The sequence below is a fragment of the Chaetodon trifascialis genome, chromosome 15, assembly GCF_039877785.1.
Source record: "Chaetodon trifascialis isolate fChaTrf1 chromosome 15, fChaTrf1.hap1, whole genome shotgun sequence".
NCBI lineage: Eukaryota > Metazoa > Chordata > Actinopteri > Chaetodontiformes > Chaetodontidae > Chaetodon > Chaetodon trifascialis.
Genome location: NC_092070.1, coordinates 20958782 through 20985948, shown reverse-complemented (window position 1 = coordinate 20985948; position 27167 = coordinate 20958782). Strand labels below are relative to the sequence as shown.

Sequence of the window (27167 nt, the reverse complement as noted above, 5' to 3'; positions counted from 1 at the left end):
ACGGCACAGCCTGCTGCCTCATGAACTACAGGCAGATACTGTATGTACAGATAGGCAATATTCTAATTATCAATAATATCTAATCATTTACCTGTTTTGAAACTAATACCAATGAGCAATTACAACAGTAGAGTAAAACAGGTGCACACAGGTGCGGCTTTGGCTGCAACATGCAGGAGCCAGGCGGGAAAATGAAGAGAGAACATCCTGCTTTTATGACAGACGCTCATCGCCTCACAGACAAATACAGCTCTCTGTTTGCGGATAGTGAGCTATTCTATATTTGGTCTTCCAACGAGCCCCCGCCCACGAGCGTGAATCCCGATTCGGTCTAAATGGATTCTGGCAGAGTTGTAAAAATTGCCCCAATCATGCGCCTCAGACGCACGGAAAGGCGTGCCTCCGATTGCGCTTAAATTTAAGTGTGTGCGGCGGTGAGAGGCACAGCTCGCTTTGGATTTACAGCCAGTCAGTGCCTTTTAGAGCACCAGCTTTGCTTGGATCTAGTCATATTTATGTGATATTTTGACATCGATGTCTGATTTTAAACGTTTTTGCATCTGTAGGACGGAATTGTGCCACATTGGAGCGATGCGCATCAAGGGACGATACAATTACCCATCCACTCGGCTCATCCCTTTCCTGGATGCGTGTCCATGCATGGCATGAGCGAAATACAAACTGGTGTATGCTTGAGTGTTTAGAAACTGTTTAATCAATCTAAAAGCTTGCAACTGGTGTGTGGAGAGCAAATGGCCATAAGGCGTCCACCTCGCAGCGCGCACCAATCCCTGTGATGTGGATCTGGCACACTTTCTCAAGCTTTTGTATGACTAAAGCCGGAGATTTCCTTCCGTCTGGACACAGTCTGAGGAGTTAAGAGTGTTTTATTCTATTTTATTGTTGAACGACTCTTTCCACCACGGTATCAATGATGACTGAGAACAACGAGATGGAGAGCGAGTCGCAGCTCCAGCGCTCTCCAAGCACCATGTCCATCCAGCCGATGTCATCAAAGGCAAGTACCCGCACTTTCGAGCTTTGCTCCGGACAGTGAGCGCGCTCATCTCTAATCACCTTTCAATCTCTGTAACCAGGAGAAATAAGACAGTCAGATTCAAGCAGCGAACTTTGCAGAGCAGTTTGTTCCGCGTACGGAGAGCAAAATGGTCGCAGACTGAGTAAGAAGACAGATTCTTCTCGGGTTTTTTTTTTACCTGTGCTGCTGTAGTTTTGTGTTCTACCTGTATTATTCCAGCGGTTTACGTAATATTGATGACAACACTTCACAATTGCAGTTGTATTCATCACGGCTGCGTCACTAGGTGTAACTTCACACGTAAGTTCTGATGTCACTCTGTCTCCCCCTCTCGCTCTACGTCTCCAGACCGCTTCCACACACACACACACACACAGAGAGAGAGAGAGAGAGAGAGAGAGAGAGAGAGAGAGAGAGAGAGAGAGAGAGAGAGAGAGAGAGAGAGAGAGAGAGAGAGAGAGAGAGAGAGAGAGAGAGAGAGAGAGAGAGAGTGTCCTGTTTCCATCACTTCAGAGGACATCACATTGACTTTCATTCATTTCCTGCACACTTACTCCAACCCGGACCATAACCACTACTAAACCCAAGTCTTCAACCTAAAATTTAAGGGTTTACCTTATGGGGTCTTGTGGATTTAAGTTTACTATTAATTCATAATATGCATTTAAATGAACAGAAGAATGGTCACATTTAAATGTGTTCATTATTGTCTTTTTGATGATCACTGAGAAAGTCTGACACTGACACACTGTCAAACGACCTTTTCTTCTATGCTGCAAGAGAGTTTATATTGTAAAGAGCATAAATGGCCACATTTACTCATGTATGCATTTTGTGGCTTACATACAGAACTAGATCCTCTAACTGAACAGTATGGGCTTGCCTTGGCCTCAAGTGTCCTTACAAAGCGCCCTTATGATTCCATTTAAATTGCTGAGATGACTGCATAAACAAAGATTTCAAGAGCTGGTCTCCAAGCGCCGGAGCTGTGAAAGCTTTCTCAATGCCTGTTTTTATAATGGAAGGCTTTTAGGACCCTCGATTCATTAGGCCCAAACACTTGATAAGACTTTCCCTCAGCTGAGTCTTTGTCTCCACCTCATGCCTCCTCCGCCCACACACGCACGCTGTGGACATGTTTGAAGCAAAGTGACACTCCTGCGCAGCGCAGTCAGATCCCCCACCAGCGGACTGCCTCTGTGCTTCATCTAAATATTTCATGTGCTCTGTGAGAAGTATGAATGTCGGCGTTGTTGTGAGCCATTTTATCGCCCCTCTCTCTCTCCTGTGCGGCCCACTGCAGTGCCACACGCCTCTCTGGCTGCCACTAAAGCTATTGAGTGATATTCTGTGCCAAGGAGGACTGATTGGTATTCATATGATTCATTGGCTGCACCGGCTTCACCACATCGCAACCATTAATACCACACACTAATCAAGCTGGTCATTCAGTCACCAGCCTGGTTCCTCATCTCCCTCTGCTCTCACAATCAATTACGGTTGAATTCCAGGGCTCTGAGTGAGAATAGATTTCCCTTTAACCTTAAGCCCTCGTGCTCCTCGTACAGATGTTTGATATTCAGGTGAAAGATTAATCGTAACACTGTTGAACTTCCTTTAAATGCATGGATTTAATAGGTCCCTGCCACTGGAAGGTCAATGTGAATTCACGACCCCATAAGAGTCTTATCAAGGACTGTTGTAGGAGAATATTGATGTGAATGTCAGTTTATTTCTGCTGTGCACAGGTGTGGCCGCCGGAGGCTGAAAATCCTACACATCGATACTCCACCCATATCTGTTTTACACACTTAATCAAACCCATTCCTAAAATAAAATGAAAGAAAAAAAATCTGCCACAGGGTGTAATTTTTGAAGGAATCAAATCAGACACACGAGTCCGTGGTGTTTTTAATTAGATAAGGATGACAGGGAGAGAGAGAGAGAGAGAGAGAGAGATAACAGATGCTCCTTGAAAACCACCAGCAGCAAAGATGGATATCAGAGATCAGGAAGAGAGGAAAACGGTGCCAGAGGATTAAAAGGAAGGGAAGCGTGGACGCTGTCCCTGGCTCCCAACAATGTACCGCAGTTCATCGCCAAGGCCGGCAGAGATGTGAGCGGTGGAGCACATGAGATGCCAGAGCAGCAATCATCAGCCAGTAGTGTCGCTCTTTGTTGAGAGCTGTTTGATCTCCGGGCTGTTGATGCTCTGGGAGCTTTTGCTGTGATAGAAGTGCAGAAGTAAACCTCTTTTCCCCCTAAGATGAGCACACTTACAACAACACCATGTTTTTTTTGTTTTTTTAGACTGGCACCTTTGTCAGCTTGCCCATAGAGTGATGAGAGAAATCACAATTCATCCACGTGTCCCCTTTGGATGCTTCACATCCAATCTTCTCTCAATGTGAGCGCTTAAGCACACTCACAGCCGGCAGAGCGATAAGAGGTGACTGGCGTTGCCTACAGTGTGAAAATGAGAACTTGTAACACGTAATCACACAGCATACAGTTTGTGGAGAAGTTCAGCTGTTTTGTCAAGGAGATATTTCACTCTGCTTCATCCGAACACTTGAGCTCAGTGTGTCGAGTCATTGTAGCTCAATCCAGAGCAAAATAGCTTTAGCAGTAACAAAAGGTGGTTTTTCTGCTCTATCTGGCAGTTGATACTCTTGTATCATGCTGATAAATACTAATTACCAAATTGCCAAAATAACAAACTGGTAAAGCACAGGCGGGAAGTAAATACAGGACAAGGGAAAAAGCGCAGACGACCTGACAGCAGAACGAGGGAATGCACACACTGATTAAATACACGAGAGAGGGAAGATTAACGAGGGGCAGGTGAAACTAATCTGCAATCACCAGGTGGGCGCGAAACAAAGGCAGGAAGTAAAACAAAACACGACACGTGAGGAGAGGCTCTTTCAACATAAAACAGGAAATAACTACAAATTTAATCACTGAGTTAATCCCGATCACACTTCATCAACTATCACTGCACTTTCTATGTCACAGATTTGAGCGACTCGGACGAGTCGAGGAGGGAGGCTGAAGTGGGCCAAGGTCTTCATTAATTAATGTAACACCTTCACTGCTGTGATGTTTATTGATGTGACACCACAGGAGAAGGTGTGAACCGTCGACACAGTGGACACTCCATAACTGGCTGCATCTATTTGTGTGCCGCTGACGAGGGGAAGAGACGTATCCGTTAGGGAGATTTGTTTGTCGCCATCGATGCTCGTTCAGAAACAGACAGGGCAAAGGGAGTCTGACAGCTATTGTGTCGTGCTCGGGGTGTTGTGTGTGAACAGTGATTGGCTGGATGAGTGAAAATTGGTGGGTGATGAGTTGCCCGGGCAAAGCGGCATGGAGGGTCAGCTGAATGTGGGCGTGGAATTGAGCTGCAGCGAGGGAAGCAGTTGTAATCCAAACTACTATTTCCCACAGATTCTCCTCCATTAAACAATCACAGAGTAAGATGGGAGGGGGTGGTGTATGAGTGTGTGTGCTGTGTGTGTGCATGCATGTGCTGTGGGGACAGAATGATGGCATCAAGCCTGTGATTATGCATCTCTTATCTCGTATTCAAGTGGGAATCTGCCAGCCTGTCGGGCATAATAACTTTAGCCAAGACGGGAAACGTTTGGACATGGCGCTGGTTCAGTGTCCTCCTTGTAACGATAACCAAGGCTGTTTGAACGCTTTACACACATTTTATAATATGTGTAATTTTATGCTCTCTCACTGAGATTTTTGCAATTTTTTGCTCCTCTATAATAAAACCTTCAGATTGTCCTTTCGCGTCTGTTCAATCAGAGCTTGTTCCTGCCCCCTTAATTCAGTTTTACATTATACCACACAGTGAAGGTGTAAATAATTATATCCCTAAATACGTCGTGTACCTGAGGATGATCATTTCCTCTGTCACCACATATTCTGCTGATGACCTAGAATTGAGTTGAGCCGGGAAACTGTGTCTTCCACAGCACGGTTATCCTTCATAAGTCTGAAATATCCTCACTTGGAACAAGGACGGATGTGGTGACGTTCACCACAGCAAAAAAAACTAATTGTGCACACTTTTTAATAGAGCAAGCCCATAAAGGCGGGCGTGAAGCTGAGGAGGATTTCAAAGTGGCTACAGAGAGTAAAATACTGCATTTTTAGGTCACGTACAAACACTTGTTGAATACCAGCTTTGGCACTGAGTGGAGGTTACTCATATCTGATGCAGTGGGTGTTTTTTTTTCCCAATTTCTGCTGCATGCTTCTGACAGCACAGAGGTGACAGGCACAATTCACGAGTGAGCACAGATAACAGTGGAAGTAGAAATTTGAGGAAATTGGAGAAAAGAATTAGCTCAAATCTCTCAGCTGTAACTCATAATATGCACACCTGGCCGCTCTCTGCATAAGATGATGTGACTATCTGTTGTTTTGAGACAGATGCGAAGATGCAGCGGTGCAGACCCCAACACCAAGACCTTTCCACCAAATTCCAGATGAGAGTGTATATTTTGACCTTTACTGCCTCTGAATGAAGACACAGCTGGACTTACTGGGGAAGCTTTTCCATTTGAAATGTTTTCAGCAAGGTGAACTATTTTTAATAGTCCACATTAAAGCATATTATGGCCACAAGCTGCATTCATGGTCGCATTCCCAGCGGGACGAAGCCTTTGTAGTTCAGTCTTGGCTTCTGGACGGGTTGGACCATCCCATACATATCTCAGCCTTGCTTCCAGCCCCATTAAATTCTGATGGGAGGGAGGAAGAGCCGCATATTTGGATGAAATAAAAGCTTTATTATTGAATTATGTCTGCTCAAACCCTGCTGTCCCTCTATGGAGTATTGATTTGGGACATAATTGGCTACATGTGAGAATGGCTGGGGGTCGGTATATGGATTGAAGATGTGTGAATTATGGGCTTTTTGGAGGCTAACAGAGCTCAGTAAAGATCTGCAGCAGTGTGTTTGTTGCTGCTTGAAGAATATTGAGTGTGCAGGTGCAGGTAAATGTGGGTAACGTTATGCATTTTGCGTGGCATTGTGCGTCATTTGTGAATTATGTGAGTAATTTGCTGAGACAGAAACATCAGCAACGTAAACCGAACCCACATGTTTGTTTTGAGAGAAGCATTATTTCTGCAGTCAAAAGGCTTCATTCAATACTTGTCAGAAGTACATTTAGAAGATAAATGAAAGAAGGCTGAAGCAGTTCCCTCTGCACTTGACAGATGTTGTCATGAGATTACAGGGGATGAATAGTACAAATGGGACCAGATCTTAATCACAACCAGGGTGTCATCTGTGGTGAAGCTCGGTTCACTCTGCATCATCTCTAACGATATCTGTATCTCACCTGTCGCAGGAATTCATGTGAGACATTCACGCACATGAATGGAGACTGTGTGTTCTGATGACCTGACTTCAGCGTGGTATCACACTGGCTTTGACTCAGATGTATGACGCTCTCAGCTAATGTTCAAATGGGAATGCTTTTTAGGCTCGCACACTGACAGATGATTAGATTAGCTGTAATTGAGACATGTGCCCTAGCTGGAGCTGTTATGCCGGCACTCATCTGCTGCTCTGATTGAGAGAGCTCAGCTCAAGACTGTGATGCTGCACAGAAAATGTGCGGCAAAGCATTGCAGCCTTAGCAAACAAGCTTAAAAATGCATACCACAGGCATAGCAGAAGGACTTCTTATGTTAGGTAAAGTTAGGTAGTAACATTTAATGCTTGCAGATCGTTTGTTCGTGTTTCAGCAGGTGCAGTTTGTTCAGTTGTCATAAAATTGCAGATGCTCATTTTTCTAAGCACCTTAAAGGAGAAGCAATTTCACACATCAAAGTTTGGGGACTTTGGGGATTGTGGGAAAAGTTGTAAGTCGGCGTCAGTTTGGGCTGAAGACCACAAGTCTGAAAATCTGGTGGTGTTGAGTTAGAAAAAAATGAGGTTGCCGGACCTCTTCATCTGAAACACGCTTGGTGGGGTTTGCAGGGTTAGTCTCAGTAATATCATAGTAATGACATACTGCATGGTCCCTACTGGGAAACTTGCTTTGGTGTAAATCAGCCTCAATTACATAAACAAATCAAATAAAAATAACAGCACAAATGAATTCAAGAACCCTAAATATGTGCAAAATATCTTGAAACAAATCCATAGAACCTACTAAACAATCTCTTCCAGTCTACTTATCCCAAACCACCACAGCGCTGCACATCCCCTGCAAGTAACAACACTGAAATCACTTTTTATGCTAACTGCCATCGGTAGAAATGAATGTCTGTAGTGCTTTAAAATGAGTCAGACTGACAATACTCTCTCACTGTGTTTGCATGATTTTTGAAGTTGCAATGTATAAGCCCTTTATAAGAAACAACACAGAGAGAAAAACACTATTCTGTGCACCCACAGCTATAATAGCAATATAAGGAATTGTGCTAGTCTCATAGCTTCTCCTCATCAGTGTAATTAGACGAAGGGAAATTTCTAATAGAGGTTTACAGGAAGCATGTGGACTGTGCAAACCTGGACTTGCAGATGTAGACGTTTGTTTCTCGTGCTCTACGTGCACACATACACAAGCTCAAATGGACAAACTGTTTTCATATCTTATTCCCAGACGCGCAGAGCTGTAAACAGCATGTCCCTGTAAAGTGATTATGTTTGGCACTGAGCAGAGCGAGCGCAGACAGACAGCGTACGCACACGGTGTCTGTGGCCTACTGATTATCTGTCTGCTTGTCTGTCTGTGTTGATGCATTCTTCCCCCGTGACACAACCACACCCTCACACTGTTCTCCTGCTGCCACTGCATGTCAGGGTAACAAATGGCCGCCTATCCCCCGGGAAACTAGCATCATCATCTGTACACGTAGCCGGAGGGAAATGTCAGGAAACATGCATTTATCTAGGCAATCAATGCCGGATGGCTGCAGAGGACAGAGCTTACAGACGTGACAGCCACTGACGTTATGTTTTGTCGTCTGTTGAGCTTTTGAAATGCGGCATCCATCAATTCTTTAAGACCTTTTGGTCAATACAGCTTTCTAGAAACAGGCTTGACTGGTTACGTCAATACACGAGAGAGGGCATGTGCAACTGTTCCGTGCTGTGGGCATGCGAGTTTGGCCCTGTGAGGAGGGATCCATCATCCCTGTATGTTTAGTGAAAATCTGTGGCAGGATCAATTGGTCCAATGAGCAGACTCCGTCAGATTAAGAGCCCTGGAGGTAGGCTGTTGGTAAATGATAATGCTGTGTAAACTGTCTTGTTTCAGTCGAAGTAGCCCCCCAGCCGCCACTACCAAGGAAACACCATTTATTCACGGCAGTCCTCAATGTATGGCCGTGGGTGTTCTCAAAGAGACAAAGCTTATCTTGTTTAACCATGAGCCAAATGCACAAGCTACCCTGTTGAATGTGACAGTGCGAAGGATATGCTTCGTCTCACGGAGCGAACATACAGATAGCTTCGCCATTAATGTGTTGTTTCCTGATGAGGTGATATTGCATTTCATGAGTCACCCTCTTTCCTCATGGTCTACAGAGCATGGTCAGAGCAGAGTGTTGTGTTTATGGATGCCGGGATATTGCCTGTGCTGTCCTGAGGGCGTATTGGACATTTGTTATTGCTCCCTAATGTGGCGCAGCATTCTTGCTTTATCTTGTGTTTATTCGCGGTGTAACCTCTCTGTGCTTCTGTCAATGTGTGTGTGCAGCTCCAGAGACTAAAACGCTCGCTGTCCTTCAAGACCATCATGCGCAGCAAAAGCGTGGAGAACTTCTTCCAAAGGTCCTACAGCGATGCTCGCCTCCCCCCGGATTTCATTACCGACCCGCCGCCTCCGTCTCCTCCACTGCTGCCCGGCTCCCCTCTTGTCGGCGACCGCTCACCGTCCATTTCGCCATCTCTCAGCCCCAACCCCTCCATCTCCTCCCACTCCCCTTCTCTCAGCCTTTCCCCATCACTGCCCACCAAGCCCTCCAGACCTCAGATTACCCACTCTTTCCAGGACCATGTCTTTCGCAAGCCCACCAACTGCCAGCACTGCAAGCACATGATAGTGGGTAAGGTGTTCAATCTGGATGCTCTTTGCTTTTTTTTTAGCTGCAGGTTTCACAGTTTTTCTGGCCTCCCCATCTTTGCTTATGTGGCATCCCTTCTAGTGCGAACTGAAGAGCATTTCATGCAGCAGACATCACCAGTTGTGCATTTAAAATAGTTACATACAGATAATATTTTATATATTATACATCCATCTAATTCCTGTGAAGCCATGGTAGCACACTTTAATAGAGTCACTTGATTAAAAGAAAAATCCTTGAAGCAGATGAAGACACTGTCTTGCTATCAGATTCAAAAGTCTTCAATGCAGCTCTCTCAGTGTTTGTAGCTGTGAAGAAACCATTAGATTAACAGGGATGGCTGTGGCGCAGATGTGTGAGTGCCTCTATCCCTAATTTGCCGCTTGCATGAACTACAAGCCACTGCTAGCATTTCTGCTAAACCTGCCTCCTGTCACTATGATCGATTACAGACTCCAGCCTCCTCTGCTTTTGCCACTGTGTTTTTTGCATGCATTGTAGGTTTATTTATATAATGCATCGCCTCCTACTCCTCTCCAGTCCACGGTCCAGCCTCTGTCTCCTTGTTAAGATGAAGTAAAATTGATTTTCCCTCTTCAAAGTGAAAGTAAACGTGCTTTCATCAAGCCATCCAATTTGTTTGATTGTTGTTTCTGCTCATAACAGACCTGTCGATGTGATCCCCATCTGAAACAAATCCAGAAATCTCTTTCTCTTTGGTCTGTAAGATAAAAAGAGACTCAGCTTTAAGAGAAATGGTTAAAAACAGCAGTCACCAGAGGATTTGTCATAACCTAACAAATCAGGGGAAAACATCTCAATACACAGAGGATTTTTATCACTGATGCACTTGAAAGCAAAGATGAAAAAGCAAGATGAGTCAATGCCATATCGATAATGATTGAAACATCTCCAGCTGGTTTCCAATCTCTGCAGGCTGTTTTGGAAGAGGAGCTGTTGATTATGAAGCTGCAGCTCTGCAAACAGCCAGCTTGACAAACCTGGGACAGCTCTTGATTACACTCTCCACCTGAGCAGAGAGAAACCTGCTCATATGAGCTGAAGGCCACTTTGCTTTGTTAGCTCTTCCTCTCTGCAGCCCGCTGGGTATTTCTTCTCGTGGCCGCCGCCTCATCTGCGTCCTCTCCTCTCATTCTCGCCTCTCTGTCCCTCTCTGCAGGAAACTCCAAACAGGCTCTGCGGTGTAAAACATGCAAGATGGCCGCTCACCTGTGGTGCACCTCAGAACTGTCGCAGCAGCCGTGTCACGGGAAGGTGCGAACACACTCGCAGAATTTGATGTTGCCCTTGTGTATGACATTGGTAGTTTTCCTCAACAAAGCCACTGACTGACTCTCTGAGTTTGCTTCCCATTTTATCTGTAATATGTCTCTTTTTTTAATTATTATTATTCTTAGGAAAAATCTTCAGTGCTGCATTTGTTTTAAATTTCCTATTTGTGACATTTGTGTGTGGTGATCGATGTGGCCCATATGAAAGGAGAAATATCCATAAAGGAATTGCCTCGCAGCCACCAGTCAGTTAGCTCAGTTTAGCACAAACACAGGAGGAAACAGCCAGTCTGGCTCCGTCCTAAAGTAACAGAATCCGCCTTTTGGCATCTCTAACCTTGTTTGCTTAATGTGAGCAAAAACTGAAGACAAATTAACCATTTTAGGGGAGCTTATGTGCTGGATTCTCTCTGGGTTACTTTCTGGGCCGGTTGCCTGAAAAACAACAAATTCAACCGTTAAACAAACAAGATATTAGCAGGCTAGCAGGCTAGCAGCTTCCCACTGTTTCCAGTCTGTGCTGAGCTAAGCTAACCTGCTGCTGGATGCTTGAAGGAAACCACATAAAATACAACTTATCTCGACTAAAGAGGAAGCCATATTCTTTTTATATCCTTTTCAATGAAACAAACGAAAAGTGTTTGAGACACTGTCGCTTCTCTTCCTCAAGTCTGACCTCCCATTTGTCTGACTCTGCCCAGACATTTTTAATAGGCCCATTATAAAAACACCAGCAACAATAACAGTTTGGACTGCAATCATGATTTGAATAACCTGCACAGAAACACTGTTACCATGGTAATTTTACCATAAATCTGGACTGGTTGGACAACTGGATCGCACTGATTTTACCAGTACCGTTAAGTTTCATGCAGCTGAGTGTGAAAATAGAGCATGCTATCGTTATTGTTCGATATAAGTCAAGGACAGCAGCGTGTCGTGCAGTTATATCCTCCTGAGACCCAGCCTATTCGTTTACGTCCTCTGTAGTGGACATTTGGTTTTGGTCTATATCCTTTGACTCATTTGAGCTACCCAACAAAGTCCTGGTGTGCTCAGTAGAGGACATCCTGGTCTTTCCAATGATATCTCATGTGTTTGGGTGGGATGAGGGGAATGTTTTTATCATGCTGAGACGAAGTGGAGACAGGATGCCAGGAAAAGAGAAAAGATAAGACAAATATTGTTAAGATACTGTTTTTTAACTATGGTAATCAAATATTTTCTTGTCTGTGAACATGTCAGGAATCATAAAGTCAGAGTTCAGTTAAACTTTTTGTTAGGAAAAATAATAGCAATGTTATGAATGTTTAATTATGTCAGAAGATACAGGCCAAATGTTCAGTTTCATTTAAAAAATGGACTGACGTTCTTGTTTTCTTGGCAGCCTGTTATGATTTCGTTGTGCGATGGTAAAATCGTTCTGTTTGTCCACCACAGTGGACATGCTGTAAAATCTAAACTAAAAATATTTTTACAAAATTCTAAATTGGGAGTTGTTGTTTTAGCTCCAAAGAGGCAGGAAGTCACAAAAAAGATTCAATTGAAAGATGCTTCTTTTTTTTTTCCTCGGTTCTCAGGAGGATATGAACACATTGCTTCATATTTTTTAATGTTTCATCACTGTGCCATCCATTACATCAACACACACACACACACACACACACACACACACACACACTGCAGAGACACACATGCATACTGCTAAAGAGCATAATACTGTTTCCCCTCCGTAAGAGATGTGAAGTGCTGCTGTGGCTGAAACAAAGCCATTAATCACATCACCTTTCCTCTGAGGCCAAAAACATTAGAATATACACATTTATAACCCAACTTGATTCTTCAGCTGCATCTAAAATCATCGTGCTTGCTAAATCATAATTATTAACAATCAATAGCGAGAGACATTTGAGATTTCAGACCTTGGGATCAATTTGCAGAGTGGAATTTGTAGGAAAAAGTAAAACACCGCAGACGACACACTGTGGAATTTTCCACATTTTGTATTTGGACACTGCATGAAGGGCAGTGGTAGAAAGGGAGTGTGGTGCACCAGGCAGTAAATTGGGAGTGATTTCAGCCAGAGATTTTGTGTTTACCCTCTAGCGTAGGGCAGAGGACATTAGCATGCAGCAAGGGATGAGACCTTCTGAGAGCCACTTGGAAATTTTTAAGAGCACTGTGCGTTCGAGATGGCTCAGTGCAATTTGAAAGAGGAGCACAAAGACAAAGAGAAGGAGAGTTCAGGGAACGATGAGGGCAATGAAAAGTAAAATATCCTCCGACCAGAACCTCAGCATCTTCAGAGAAACCCAGGAATCTCTTACTCACCTTTGATGCACATTGTTTCTGTCCTCATCATAATATGCCACAGTGAGTCGCTCATTTGCAAGTCAAAGCAAAGATAAACCGATATCTTAGCTGAAACCGACTGTGCTTAATTCAGTGTGAAATTGCAGACGTGTGGACATACGCAGCATCACATGCCTGTGCCTGTGTGGAAGCCATGTGCGCACAAGTAAGCGACTGAGGGAATTCATTGTTCATAATTAGCAGCAAAGACGGCGAGCGAATTGATGGCGGGAACGAGCTTTACTGCAGCATGTGCGCCACTCTGTGCGGGCTCACATGCCTGTTTCCGGTTCACTGATTTTCAAATGACTCCATTAATGTCCTAAAATCACCACATGGAGCCAGTTTCCCTATCAGCTCAGCCCATAAACAGGAAGTAATGGAAACTGAAAAAGACTCTGCTTTCTGCTCTCCTCCATTAGTCTGGAGCGTTCAAGCGAAACTTCAGCTCGCCGATGCTCGTCAATGACCAATTGTCTGTCGTCAAGGAAGTTCAACCAAGCCAAGGTGAGCATGCCTGAGGGTGCGTGCGTGCGTGCGTGCGTGTTTGAGTGCATGTGTGCATTGTTATGCATGTGTCCTGTGTGCTTTTGTTTTGTGACGTTGCTCTTGTCTAGCCTTTTGGTTTATTTTTAGATTTGGTGTCGTGCTTGTGCGTGTACTGTAATAAAACTGTCTCCATCTCACCTGACAACCGAGGAGCATGAAGTGGAAAAATAGAAAGAGGAAGAACAAATTCAGCTTCTCTTGGAGGCTGGTGGACGTTCTGCACCCTGAAAGTATGTGAAGAATATTTACCCTGTAAGTTCTGATGTTCATGTTTTTATATCTCTGTGATTTGTACTGTGTATCTTTGGACTGATGCAGGGTATGTCTTAGACTGCAGCGTGCATGTTTACAGCTTCATAAACATTTCAATGCTGCCTATTTTCTCATAGCTAGCTCTCTGCATCATAGCATCTACCTATACTGATTTGAATACAGATCACATTTTTACTTGCTGTGCAAAGAAATCTGATATTTCCATTTCACTTTATTGTCTCTTTGTCAAGTGAACCTGCTGAAGGCTAAAACGCTGTGGTACAAGCACAGACTGTTTTTAGCCTCGCTGCCCTAAAAGCACCTGAATTTGTTCTTCCTTTCACCATCGCCCCTGAATGGGAGCTTGTTTTTTCTTTGCCATACCTTCATCCTCTGTGTAGGTGAGACAGTCCTTCATCTCACGTACAGTACGCCTCGCTGAATCAGGGTTATCACCTCATGCTGCCACTTCCTTGTACTATCCATGAATCAGAGTACAATTAACCTACAGCTCCATCATCACCCCGAGCTCAGCGCCATGACGCCTGGGACTCTGCCAGGGCCAGCTGAGACTGCAACCTGCCAAACTCCCAATCACACATTACAAAGTGTCCTCATGATTATTGCTAACAAAAGGCATGGTGAAATCCTGAGCTCATGTTTATGCATATTAATATTAGATGACAATTTTTATGATGGATTCATTTACAAATCCTGCAATTTCCCATCAACTGCCTTTTGGCAGATCGGTTTATTGTCTCATATTAGACCTCATTTATGAGGCTGAGAGTCTAATCGCTGCTGGAGTGCAGCGATTAGACTATGGAGAGCACATAACATTTAACAACCTAAGCTCAAATCTTGCAATGACAATTAAAATCTGGTTAGCTTTCTAACAACTAGCAAAAACATTGATATTATGTATACAAGGACTACAAGGTTTTGATTCAGGTTTTAGGCTGGTTTAGGAAAGAAGCACTAAAACGTTAATCACTGATCAAACTGTGGTTGCTCTTGTATGCTTTAGCTTCAAAATAAGCTCAAGTCACAAGGTGGGGCTGATAAAGGTATGAGGACAGGTATTAAGCCACAGTATGTGTAGAATGCTTCCCTCTGCACTGAAAAGAAAGCTGAAGGTCAGAGAAATCATTATTTGTGTAGAGGAGAGGAGTATAGAGTCTCTGAGCAAAGCTTTCCAGTCAGCACAAATGAGCTTTATCGTTCCTAAACACTCGGACGGGTCGCGCTAAAGACATTCGTGCTGCAGAATTTCTGTTTCTGGCATTCCTGTTTAAACTTTCATCCATCTGACGAGCGCGTGGAGGCACCGACTTCAGTGTGAAAGCATTACGACTTTATCCTGCACGCACACACACATGCGCACACACGGCCCTGCAGAAAATTCATTCCGGCCTCCGTTCGACTCCTGTCGAGCCGGATGGAGAAAGGAGCAGGAAATCTAAATCCTATAACTTCTGAAGTACTGTGATACCGCCGAGCACCGCCATCGTGCTGCAAATGTAGCAATGAAGGCTTTCTGAGGATTTCCACATTTTAAATCTCATCTCGTATTCCCTTTCTTCTCGACTGCAGCTGCAGATATATTAAAACTAACACACATCTCCTGCCAATAAGTAAATGTATAAATAAATCAAAGCTCGTAGTTTTATTGGCCTGTCTTGATGTCCCCTTAACTTTTGGCTGCTGTCCTCTCTCAGACCTAAAGTGGGTCACTTTGGTCCGGGACTGACAGCGTTACTACAGTTAAATTTAGACCCTGTGGTTCCTCCAGATTGGCACAGGCGCAGTAATAATGATGCCCAGTGTAAGCTCAGTGTAACTGCAGTGTGCGTGTGCAGAGCTGTGTCTTTGCGTGAATAATTTACATGTGCGTTTGTAAAGAAAGTGAACAGAAGTGTGTGCGTGCATGAGTTTTATGAGTGTGTGTGTGTGTGTGTGTGTGTGTGTGTGGTTTCAGAGGCGGCGCGGATGCGTGTGGACCCCGTGTACGCCGCCTTGCGCTACGGGACGTCCTTGGCACAGATGAGCCGCTCCAGTTTTGGCAGTTTGTCAGAGTCACCAACACGCAGCCTGGTATGACATCATCACCCAGTGGTCGGGGGTAGAGGACAGTTGGACCCCATGATTAAAAAAAAACATAAAGTTTGAGCAATGTTGGTCTGTTGGTCATCTTCCCGGTGAAGTACTGACACCATAGATACTGCAGTGATTTGTAGCAGTGCACAATGAGCCCTTAGTTCATAGTTTGCTATATCTTGTAAGCATTTTACAAATCACCTAAGAATATATTAGAATTGGTTGGAAAACATTAAATATTCCTAGAAATCGAGAGAGTTAGATGAGAAGATTCACACCACTTTAATGTCTCTACAGTAAATATGAAGCTACAGCCAAGAGACAGTTAGCTTAGCTTAGCACAAAGACTGGAAACAGAGGGAAACAGCTAGCCTGGCTGTGTCTGGAGGTAACAAAATCCCACTACCAGCCCCTGTACAGCTCACAACATGTTGTTTAATATGTAGACAGACAAGACAAGTTGCCATTTTTTTGTGGGAATACGTTCATATTTCCAGTCTTTATGCTCGGCTAAGCTAACCGCCTGCTAAGCTAATATTATAGCATGGTACCACCGAACTCTGCCAGAAACCCAATGAGTATATTTTTGAAAATGTCAAACGTCTGCTTGAAAATTCATTTTAAAGCTTATGAAAAGTTTCCTTTCCCTTCAGAAGTCCCCCACTTAAATCCAACTGGGCGTATGGAGAAGTTTTACAATTGAGCACCAGGATATCTATGAGGAGCATTATGGATGATACCGGTCTTCTTCCCATTAGATGCAGACTGCACCCACAAACAGTGTGAAAATCTCTCTAAACCCCCCAAATATTTTCATGCATAAGTATGTAGGTCATGTGTGCAGGTTCTTTTACAACACTGAGAACTACTGATCCGTGCAGCATGAATAATTCAAAGCAGAAGAAGTTTGACTCCGGCTGTAAAACGCATCGTCTTTGACATCCTCGCGCTAACAGTTTATTTTCTCCTCTCTATTTCCTTCTTTGATAAGGGGGAGGGAGGTGAGGAGAGTCAGCAGAGACAGTGCAGCATGGAGGAAGAGATAACTCAGGAGACAGGGGGTAATCACTGCGGCGTGTCTGTGTCTATGTGGACACACATATGTGCTGTATGTCCATGCCTACGTGTGCCTGTGCAGTCGTGTTTACCTGTGCATGTCTGCGTGAGAGAGATTTACTGTGTCTGGCTGGGAAAAATTACATGCCTGATTGCATATGTGTGGGTGCATGCTTTCGTGGCACCTTCTAAAAAAAAATGTCTCACCACCTCCAGACTCCGCCGTCCCCGACAACGAGATCGAGAAAGAGGAAGACGAGAGCGGCGGCCAAGCTCCTGCAGAGGAGAGCAGCGTGAAGGTGCCGCCTCCTTTTAATCCCCCTATGCAGACTGTCAAGCTTTGATGTTTTCCTCCTCAAGTGTGTATTTCTGTCTCAACTCCCTGTGTCTCCCTGTGTCCAGGTGCCCAAGCGCATTGAAGTTCACTCCATCCACACCTATGTAGCGCTCTACAAGTTTCTGCCTCAGGAACAGAATGACCTGGAACTACAGTGAGTAAAAGCCAAGCAGACGGCCTACATGCAGGCGTGTGTGTGCACGTGCATGGTAGTGTGTTTTTCCTATTGTGTGGATGAGTGCGTTTGCTTTGTCTGTGTTCCTGTCTCTCCCTGTGTTGTGCCCCGGTTGTTCCTGCAGGATGAAAATGTCCCCACCATCTGCAGAGGACAGTGCCTGGGCGCCCTTAAGGACGACTAATTATAAACTCGTAGCCCATCACTGTCCCCTTGTAGCAACTGAGCTGTGTTCCCAGCAGGGGAGAGGATAAAGACACTGAACAACTGAGAGATGAAAGAGCGTAAGGAAAGATGGCAGAGAGCTGAAGATTATCATGCATAGAGGGAGAGAGAGGATGGGAGAAAGAAAAGCACATATAGAAGTAAAAGCTCTATAAGATGAAGGAGGATGAGGAAAGAGAAGAAAGGAAGGATAGAGCAGTGAAATGAGGGCAAGGTGTGTGTGCGAAGGTGTGTATGGATGGTTCGGGAACAGCCTTCACAAAGGTGGAAGATCCATGGGACTGTTAATAGCCATCTGTGCTGTCGCTGTGTGCGTGTGACTGCACAATATATGAGAAGTCATGAAAGCATTTTTGGACTGCAGAGAAGAAAAACTACTGTTTACTGATTGTCATTTGAAAAAACAGAATATCTAATTTGTAATTTGGACGATCACAGGTCCAAATTACGACAGTAGGAAAAACTGGATGCATTCATTCAACATGCAGAATTAACAGATTTACAGGAAATATGAGCACTTACGTTGTTTAAAAGCCCTGCACACCCACACAGGTGTTTTCAGTTATTCCGGCAGTCACCACCTATGCTGGTAATTAAGGTCATCCACATCTCCATTGCAGTCTGAAATCACGCTTTATCTGCTCTAAAGTGCATTACATTTACTCTCTGCCATTATATGTATAGCATGGCACAAAAAATACCCACAGTGCAACAAAAAAAAAGCCACAATGCAATGCTTCATATTTTATAGATGCCAACAGTCGGGCAGCAGCAGACGTCCATGAAGATGCAAAGAAAATCAACAAACAGCAAACAGTTGAATGTCTGTTATATTGAGAGCAAGTGAAAGAGTGAACGTGGAGTGATTTCAGACGCAGTCCGTGTGCTAATATGAGTGAAGTTTGCTGTAACAGACCTTTTTCACGCCAAACATTTTGGCTTGTCATAGCGGAAAAAACACAGGTGTAATTGATGACTGTACTCCATTCAGGTGAGCTCGTTCCAGGATCCTGGGATTGTGCGTGCTGGCTCACCGTCATGGAACTGAGCCATCGTTAAAGAAATTAGCTTCACCTGTGCTTTTCCTGCCATGACAAGCCAAAATATCTGCTGTGAGACAAGGGTTTAGAGGCGCTTTAGAGTGAGGGTTTGTTTTGCTGTTTAAACTTACTGGAGGATTATAAAGGTGTATTTTTCTGACTCAGAGCAAAGCTGCTGTTCCCAAAGACATCAGTTAAACTAGGCTAATCCCACTGTTCAACATATGCCTTCAAACTGCGTGCAGGGACCTAAAAAAGGCATCAGCCAGTTTGTCGTTTAGTTTTCAAGTAGCTGTGCTCCAGGGAGAAACCTCAGCGAGCAGAATAATTGTTTTCATGTTTAAGAGATGGCCAGTATCAGTTGAGATATATGGGTCCCACCCTAGTTGGTGAGTTTATATAACTGTGTGCAAACTTACTCTATGTGTGTTGTGTGTTTCTGAGTGATGATCATATAGGGCAGTAGTGAGAGCAGACACCCAGGAGACGCAACGTACAGAAGTGCAATTGGGACAGCAGCGTATCTGGGACAGAGGGTACACTATGTGTGTGTATGTGTGTGGAAAAAGGCTCGTCAAAAACTGGTAGCATCATTAGCATGCAGCCCGGGGCCGGCTGCAGATCAGGTCCAGCCTGCGCCACTGCAGCAGGCGCCGCAGAGTCGTACTTCACGCAGACCTCATGACTTCGGTGTCGGCTGCTCTGTCACGTCTGCAGAGGGACACAAAGGCTCGTTCACATTTAACCTCCTCGGCTTTGTAACTGGAGGTACAACAGCTTTCTGTGGCACTTTGATAATGTTCTTTGGTGCTCGCACTCAACTCTTTTCTTCCTTTCTTGCTTCATCTCCCCCGCCCCCTCCCGCCATCCCCTTTTCTCTCCACCTCAATCACCTCCCCTTTCATCCCTCCTTTTTCATCTTCCCTCTTCTGTTATCTCCTCTAGTCCTGGTGATCGGGTGCAGGTCACTGACGACTCTAATGAAGAGTGGTGGAAGGTGGGTAATAAATCACTTGCAAGCATCTGTGTATGTTTGTGTGTGCTGGACTGTGCGTGTCTGTGTTCTTGTATGCTTTTGTGTATTCGCGTGTACAGAAATATGTGTGAATGAATTTATTGTGCACCTATGTTAATTCAAGCCTTCAAATCAAGCCTTTAATGCATAACACCTGCTCCATTTTGCCTGTCATAAACATGCAGGCAGCCACAGACAGAAATAGAACATCATTTTCTCCGAAAATTACCAAGAGTTTAACGTAATGAACTTGACTAGTCTTGCAAACTGAAAGAGGTCTTTATTGAGTCTGTAATGAGCTTCACTCGCTCCCAATGGAAATAAATGTGCATCTGAGAGTGTGTGTGTGTTTCAGTCACAAAAAAAGGAAGATGCACACAGACTTAACTGAAGAGCAGACGCTGCCTGACTTCAGTGGACCAGTATTTATGTAGCCATAGACTGTGTAAAAGCAGTAAAACCTTGGGGTCTGACAGGTGATGCCCTTCAGAGGTGCCTGAAACCTGCATTCTTTCTAATGGCCAGCAAGGGGTTGCAAAAAGAAGTCTGATTGTATAGAAGTTTATTAGAAAATGACCCTAAAGACAAATTACGGATGCACCCAGCTAACCAAGCTAGCTAGCCAGTGCTAGCATTGCTCCTTGCGTCTCCCTCGCGTCCATATCGTCACTTCTGGCTCGAAATCGATAGTCCACAAACCATTGAGTGACGTCAAGGTAGAAACATCCACTTCTTTTATGTCAAAAAACACTTTCAATCAACACTGATGTTCCAAAGAACCTTTAAATTATGTATAATTTGTGAATCATCTGCTGATGACTAATGTACAGCTTGTGAATCACTTCAATAAACACATAAAAACCTGAGGTAGAAGGTAGCACACAGTGAAATATGCTGCATAATACGGTTCAATCAAACATCATCTGTTTTCTCCAGCAAACAAGGGGCCATTAAGCACACATGAAACAAATCTGACATTGAGGTGAAGCAATTTCTTGTTCGGATTTGAAAACAAATATTACCTTAATTAGAGTAATTCCAGTGTGTCGCCTTCCTCTGTTGTTCGTACGCTTGTGTCTGCAGCCGCAGTGATTCACGGCGCAGACAGAAATGTGAGGAAGTGCGTTGCCGTCTGCCTCATTTTGTTTCTAATTTCCCATTACTTTTCAGAAAGGAGAAGACAAAAACGCCTCTTTGTTCTGTGCTTTTCAGGGCAAGAGCGGCGACAGAGTCGGCTTCTTCCCCGCCAACTTTGTGCAGAGGGTTCGGCCAGGAGAGAGAGTTTGGAGGGTCATTCAGGGTCTTCCCGGCAACCGAGAGAGAGGGCACATGGCCGTGAGGGAATCCCAGGTACGCTGATCATACTGTTTCTTTTCCATTTCACTCATTTACGTTTATACCCCAAACTATTCCGACACTTTGGGATGATGAGATTCCATCGATCTATTTGTGGTTCCCACTTTATCCCGTGCAGAGTAGCAGGAGGCTGGAGCTCATCCCAGCTCACACTGGGTGAGAGGCAGGATACATCCTGGTCAGCGCTGTGGTGGATTGTGAAGGCCAAATGCACAAACCACAAACAGGCCCAAAACACTCAAAAATAGCCGTCCAATTGTTTTCAAAGAAATCCTTCTTTTTTAACAAAATGCCCAATAAAGATAAAAATTGTAAAAATCCAATAAAGTTAAAGGGTATCGAATAAAATAGAGGATGTCCAATAAAAATGAAAAAGAATCGAAAAAGGTGTCCGATAAGACGGGAGTCAGAAGTCCGATAAGAGTCCGGTGAGAATGAAACTCTGCAGGAGTCAGAAGTCCGATAAGCAAAAATACTTTATTGTGCACAATAAAGGGGAACACGCTCAGAAACACAAAAAGTGCAATCCTGACGAGCTCCGAAGTACAGTGGTCAGTGCTCTATTTTTATACACTTCAGCTAGGTGTTTACCACGCCCCGTGGGCATCTTTTGTTTTTTATGAGTTGCTTCTCATCTTACACCGTAAGGTCATCTCAGGGCAACTGCCCTGACCTTAATATCACCTACCTTTCCCAGATTTGCATCGTTACATTAAAGGTGCATCCCAAGGAGGCAGTCAATTTATTTTTCTCTCTATTCCTCCCAAATTACATCATTATCTTTTGTTTTTTGTTTAATACTTAAGGTAAAAGTTTACAACTTCATTGCAGGCACAGAGTGTATAACAAAAAGCATGAAAACAGTACTTTGGTTATTAAGTGCACATAAAGTGATCGTGACAACTTTCAATCCATCAGTGATTATAGTTAACACATAATTATAAAGAATATATGCTTTAAGGTTACTTCAGGACAGTGAGGTTATGTTAGGTCACACACAGTAGCAGCTGCCAGAACGCCTGCACACCCCACGAAGGGGGGTTTCAAAATCTCAGGAGCAGTAGCTGCCCAAACACCTACAAGGCCACGAAGGGGGGTTTCAAGATGAGGGGGCTTCGAGGAAGGGGGGTTTCAAAATCTTGGGCAACGAACACTGTCCTCAAATCTCAGACCATGAGCATTCTCCTTCCGTCATATCCATGATCACTCCCCCTTCCGTCTCAGTGCATCACAGATTCGTGCTCAGTGTATCGGCTGTGGCCAGGTGTCATTCTGAGGGCAGTGCATCACAATAACACACTTCATCAGAGCTACTATAATATAAGGCTCAACAAATCTATCTTCTTCAGTCATTTGCTACCATTGATTATAATACTACACTCCATTTCTCCAGTGAATATAAGACATCATCACATATCTGTTAGAAAAATTTACACTACAGCGCGTGATCAAAAGACTGGCACCAAAATGATCTTTGTGTCCGTGTGTCGACACTATAAGGATCATCAGTTTTTACAGACTTTCAGCCATAAAATATGATAATAATATTTGTCCCCACACACCCAAAACTTGAGTTTCCTCTTTTTCCCACTTTTGATTTTGCATTCATTTTTTAACCTCACCATTTTCTAATATTTGATATTGATTAAGCCAAATTAAGCAATGCAAATGCAAATTAAGCATGAATGACATCGAATATCTGCAGGCATTCACTGTCAGCCTGTTCATTCACATCCACATATCAAGAGAATGATAAGACTATACATGTTTGCAGTTACCTGAATGCTCCTCTGTGTGCTTGAAGATTTATTATGAGTCGAATTCCTTAAATTAAGTTTTGACAGGTAAATCTGGTCCTATGCTCCAGAATCTGTTCCTTTACAAAAACAGAGCTGCTCAGTTTCCCTCTCGTCCCTGTAGATCTGTGTGGGGAAGCTGGAAGACGGCGAGGTGTTTCTGAAGCTGAGCAGCGGGAAGAAGAGAGGCCTGGTCCCAGCTGACTCCATAGAGGAGATCTGAGCCTCTGTGCTCACATCACCGTCTTACCACTTCTGCACCCCCCCCCCCCCCCGGGGCGCGCCCATCTTTAAACTATCAACACCCCCCCTCCCCCATTCTCCCCTCGGCACAACAGCCGCAGCCTCCACAACCAGCCCTGACTGACTCAAACCAAATGCAGATAAACTGGACAACATTTCTACAAAGAGCGGGAACCACCGCCCTCGATGAACACAAGGTTTCCACTTGAGCTGGTTTACTGTATGTAATAGTCTTTAATAGAGCGTTCAGTTATGGAGTAATCCTGCTCTTAGAAGGGAACTACTGTAGGTTTATCATTGCAATACAAAAATCAGCGTATAGTTAAAAAAAAAAGGGTGCACAAGTCAAAAATGCTTTAAATATGCTTGCTGGATGCCAGTTCACATTTAGTTTTTCCTCGTCAAAAAGATGTCTAGCAACGTGGGAGGAGGCTGAGTCCTGTAATGGGAACATGATGCTTCTGTCAGTGTCCTTTTCTTGTTTCTACCCACTCCGTATTTCTCATCCCTATCTGCTCATGTCAGGGTCTCTGGTCTGCTTTCTGATATCAGCGTCATGTAGACTGGTACGTGACAACGAGGCACTCGCCAAGGACAACCGCTGCCAGCCAGAGAGAGCTGCTGCCACTCAGGCAGACCGGAGAATCAGATGAAAGGAGCGCGCGCGATCCGAAAATCCTCAGCAGCGTCGGGCTGAGTTCTAACTGCGCCCGCCAACTTGAGAAGTGAGAAGAGTTTCAAAGGCAAATTGGAGGCTCTGGCGACGTTTTCACGGGAAACTTTTCTTCCCCAGACTTTTTCCAGTATAAAACAACAATGGAAATATGGCTCGACATCTTTTAATTAGCAGACTCAACACATTTTGCAAAACAACCTTTTCAGCTCTCAAAACAGGAACTTAAACTTCCAGGAATTCACTTTGTTGTAATGTATCTTGTTGATGACTTTTTGTTCTCTTGCTTTTCTAAGCAAAGATGATGCAGGAGAAATCAAAAGGAGGGGGCGTGAAACTTGCAAGTCTGTCAAGGATGTAGGACGGTCCTCGGCAAGAAGAAGTGTCAGAATCTCAAGCGTATCAGTGACAAGTAGCGGGAGCTGTTCCCCTGCTCGCACATGAAGGAGTTCAGCTGGCATGAAAGGGTCGCTTTCTCCGCAGACCTGCTGAAGAGCCGCAGCAGGTGCTGTAAGTGTTGCACAGCATTTTAACATCACTAGAAGCTGGAACAGCGGGAAATAAACCGCAGCCAGTCTGCCAGAAAAACAACAGCACAATGGGGATATTTCTGACCGTGACAAGGAGTCTAAGTTTCACTGACAGCTCGGAGGAGGACACAGGAAAACAGAGGGAGGAGGAGGTGCAGTGAGAGGAGTGACATCAGCGCTGAACCGTCATGACTCAGTGTGTGCATGCAGGTAGTGTTGTACCCATGGGTGCACGAGTCATCGTTGATCAAATGTCAGCCTGTCGCCTCCGTCTTCTGCTCCCTGTTTGGCCTCCCTTGTCCTCACTGTATTGACGAGACTGGCCAATTATGACATAAAGTGAAGGTTTTATTTTTCTGTGTCGGTGCACATTTGATGGTTCCATCGATTCGCTCGTCCGCTACTCATTCAACAACTTTGATGCGTTTCTTTAAAAGGGGACCTGGTTCCAGAGAGAGGATGCACGCACACGAGGGCCATGTAGGAGTCTGCACAGGAAGCAGATCGATGGTGCTGCAAACTCAGAAATAATTTAACTCATGTCTTCTTTCAGAGCGTAGAGATCTAGCTATTATGACCTTTCTTTAGTCTACATTTCAATATATGTGAAAGCCTTTAGAGACTGTGAGAAATAAGCTTGTCTTCATGTAATAACAAGAATAGCACTTTATTTTGTGTCATCTGAATAATCCTTTTCGTTGAGGTATCTCCTTCGTAGTGCTAGCTGTCATACTTCAGTCACTTCACCGTGGAGCTCTTCAGGCTGATGGTTCGTCATTGTGAGTCAGATGTTTCAAAAAATATCAGAGATGGAAAAAAAAACTGAGAATTGCACAGCTGCAACCATCCTGGAGAAAAAAAAAACCGTGTTAGACAGAACTGGATTTAAGGTTTTACCCATGTTTGTTATCTTGCATTGCGCCTAGTTTTATGTAGCGCCACATGTTCACACCTTTGAGAATTCAAAATGTAAAGTGTGTGTGATGTGTTTGGATGTATCCAGATTCATTGGTTGGCCGCATACCTCAATAAAAGATCTTTACAAAACAGCCTCTGCCCTTTTCATGTGTGCAGTCTGCGTCATGACATGCACACTGAAGCCTCCTGCATGGATGATGGCTGTACGACAATGGCTGTTTTTCTATATCTGTGCACACATTCACAGCTTATTTAGCCCAAATTGCGATGAGCTCTTAAATAAGGCCACTTTAATGGCAAGTTGCAGTGACGTCCGTGCATAATGCACCATCTTCCATCCACAAACACACACTGCTGTGCACAGAGGAATGCCAGAATGATGCTCAAAACACAGCTGCACTATAAATATCATGTAATGGCACTGCTGGAGGGAGAATTCAGAAATTGAGAAAAAAAGTAATGACATTTTTAGCAAACAACAAATGCCCTCGAGTTCAAAGGAATCCATATTTACACCAGAGTTCATGAAAAGCTGTGCCTGTTCATTCTTAGCTGAGGTGAACAATGGCCTGTTTCCATGTTCAGGTGCAGCTCATTTCACCATTACAGTCTCAAAATGTTTCCTAAATGGGTTTTGCTTTTTCTGGAAGAAACAACAGACTGGATTTCTATTTGTTAGGTCTGTTCATACAGAAAACAAAGCAAATTTTCACCTTGTGTCATTCACTCAAAATTGAACGCTTGTGCAGTTTTTCCTTACTCACCCCAAACAGCCAATATACTGTCTATACAGACTTTACATGGGGGGTATACCATGAGGCAGCTGGGCTGTCTTTGCATGTGCTGACTCTACAAAGCTGAAGACCCCAATCAGAGTAGAGGGAGTGACGATGGCGGTTATCAGCTTTCTCTGCTGGCCGAGCTCTGTGCATGTTCCCATTAAAACTGGTGTTTGGTGCACCATTTGACTCTTCTCCTGCACAAAGTGGACCGATCGCTGGCGCCTACTTCATTCAAGAGGAACAAGTTGTTATAATGGAGAGTGATGAAGAATAGAAAACGACTATTACAGCAAAAAGCGACACTGCTGCTGCAAATAAGGCAAGAGAGAAGTCCCGGTAGAAAACTGCTAATCATGTAAATTTGTAAGTTAATATATTTATTTTGCACTCGCACTTATTTCTAATGTGACAACTGCATATTGTAGAGCGCTTAAACTTTGAACTTCACACAGCATATTTAAACATTATGCTCAGAAATTACATTTGATGTGGAGATCACAGCAGTTTTTGGCCAAACCAAAATGAAACGAATTGATTAAATACTACATAAATAGCAACAGACTAATCAATTTTCTAATCAGTGTTTTGTTAGCTGCAACAGCAGCAGTGTAAAACAGGCTTGGCACCCAATCAGAAGCGAGCATTATCATCCAAGGCAGATGCTGTGCTTTCATCATTCTCTTGGTGTGTGGATGATCTGCTGTGTGCAATCAAAAGTGTTCATATTACCTGAAGCAAACAGGAAAAAAAGTTATTTTCTGCATCATTTTCTGCAAAACTGGCACGAGGGCCAACTGCCTGCATGTCGCCCTCTCCTCTGAATCCTTACTCAGACTGCTGTAAAGATTTCCTCTTCACTGAAAGTGAGTATTGTGAGTGTTTTGCATTGAGTCACAGTTGGAGCAGAGCTGTGGCTGCATCATGTAAACTTATGCTCTTCAGTGTAAACACATAGCGGACTGTTACCATATAAAGCACAGCATTAATACTCAACCGTCCGAAAACATTGCTTTCAGACTCTGCTGCGTGGCCTCAGAGTACTTGGATTATTCTGCTGACAGATGTTGAAATAAGTGATTGTTTTTTTTGGGCCTTTTTTGGAGTTCTGAAGAACTGGTCCACGTTCTGACATGGAGCTAATGTTTTGACATTACGGTGCATAAACAATGGCAACCATTTTAATTTTTGGCTCAACTTTTTACTTTTAAGGCCAACTCTACTTGCGCATATGTTTGATTTTTGGGTGTAAATTTGGCTTAGTTTGACACCAGCTAACAGCTATATATGGCCGCTGTTTGGACAGAAGGGGATCTTCGGCTGGTTGATGAAGCGGC

General features: G+C 44.0%; 1 protein-coding gene across 2 annotated transcripts; it reads left to right on the top strand.

Annotated features, from left to right (window-relative positions):
- The first annotated feature begins 414 nt into the window (after positions 1-414).
- LOC139342951 (SH3 and cysteine-rich domain-containing protein 2-like) lies at positions 415-25182 on the top strand. Of its 2 annotated transcripts, XM_070980279.1 has the most exons (11): positions 415-1018; positions 8779-9127; positions 10326-10420; positions 13212-13296; positions 15569-15684; positions 16679-16748; positions 16960-17042; positions 17146-17234; positions 19466-19517; positions 20748-20885; positions 22812-25182. In XM_070980279.1, the coding sequence occupies exons 1-11, from the start codon at positions 932-934 to the stop codon at positions 22908-22910; spliced, it is 1263 nt and encodes a 420-aa protein (XP_070836380.1). In that variant the 5' UTR covers positions 415-931; the 3' UTR covers positions 22911-25182. The 2 variants fall into 2 exon arrangements, with proteins under 2 accessions (XP_070836380.1, XP_070836381.1); XM_070980280.1 differs by lacking the exons at positions 15569-15684; positions 16679-16748 and having other exon boundaries at positions 444-1018.
- Positions 25183-27167: the final 1985 nt, after the last annotated feature.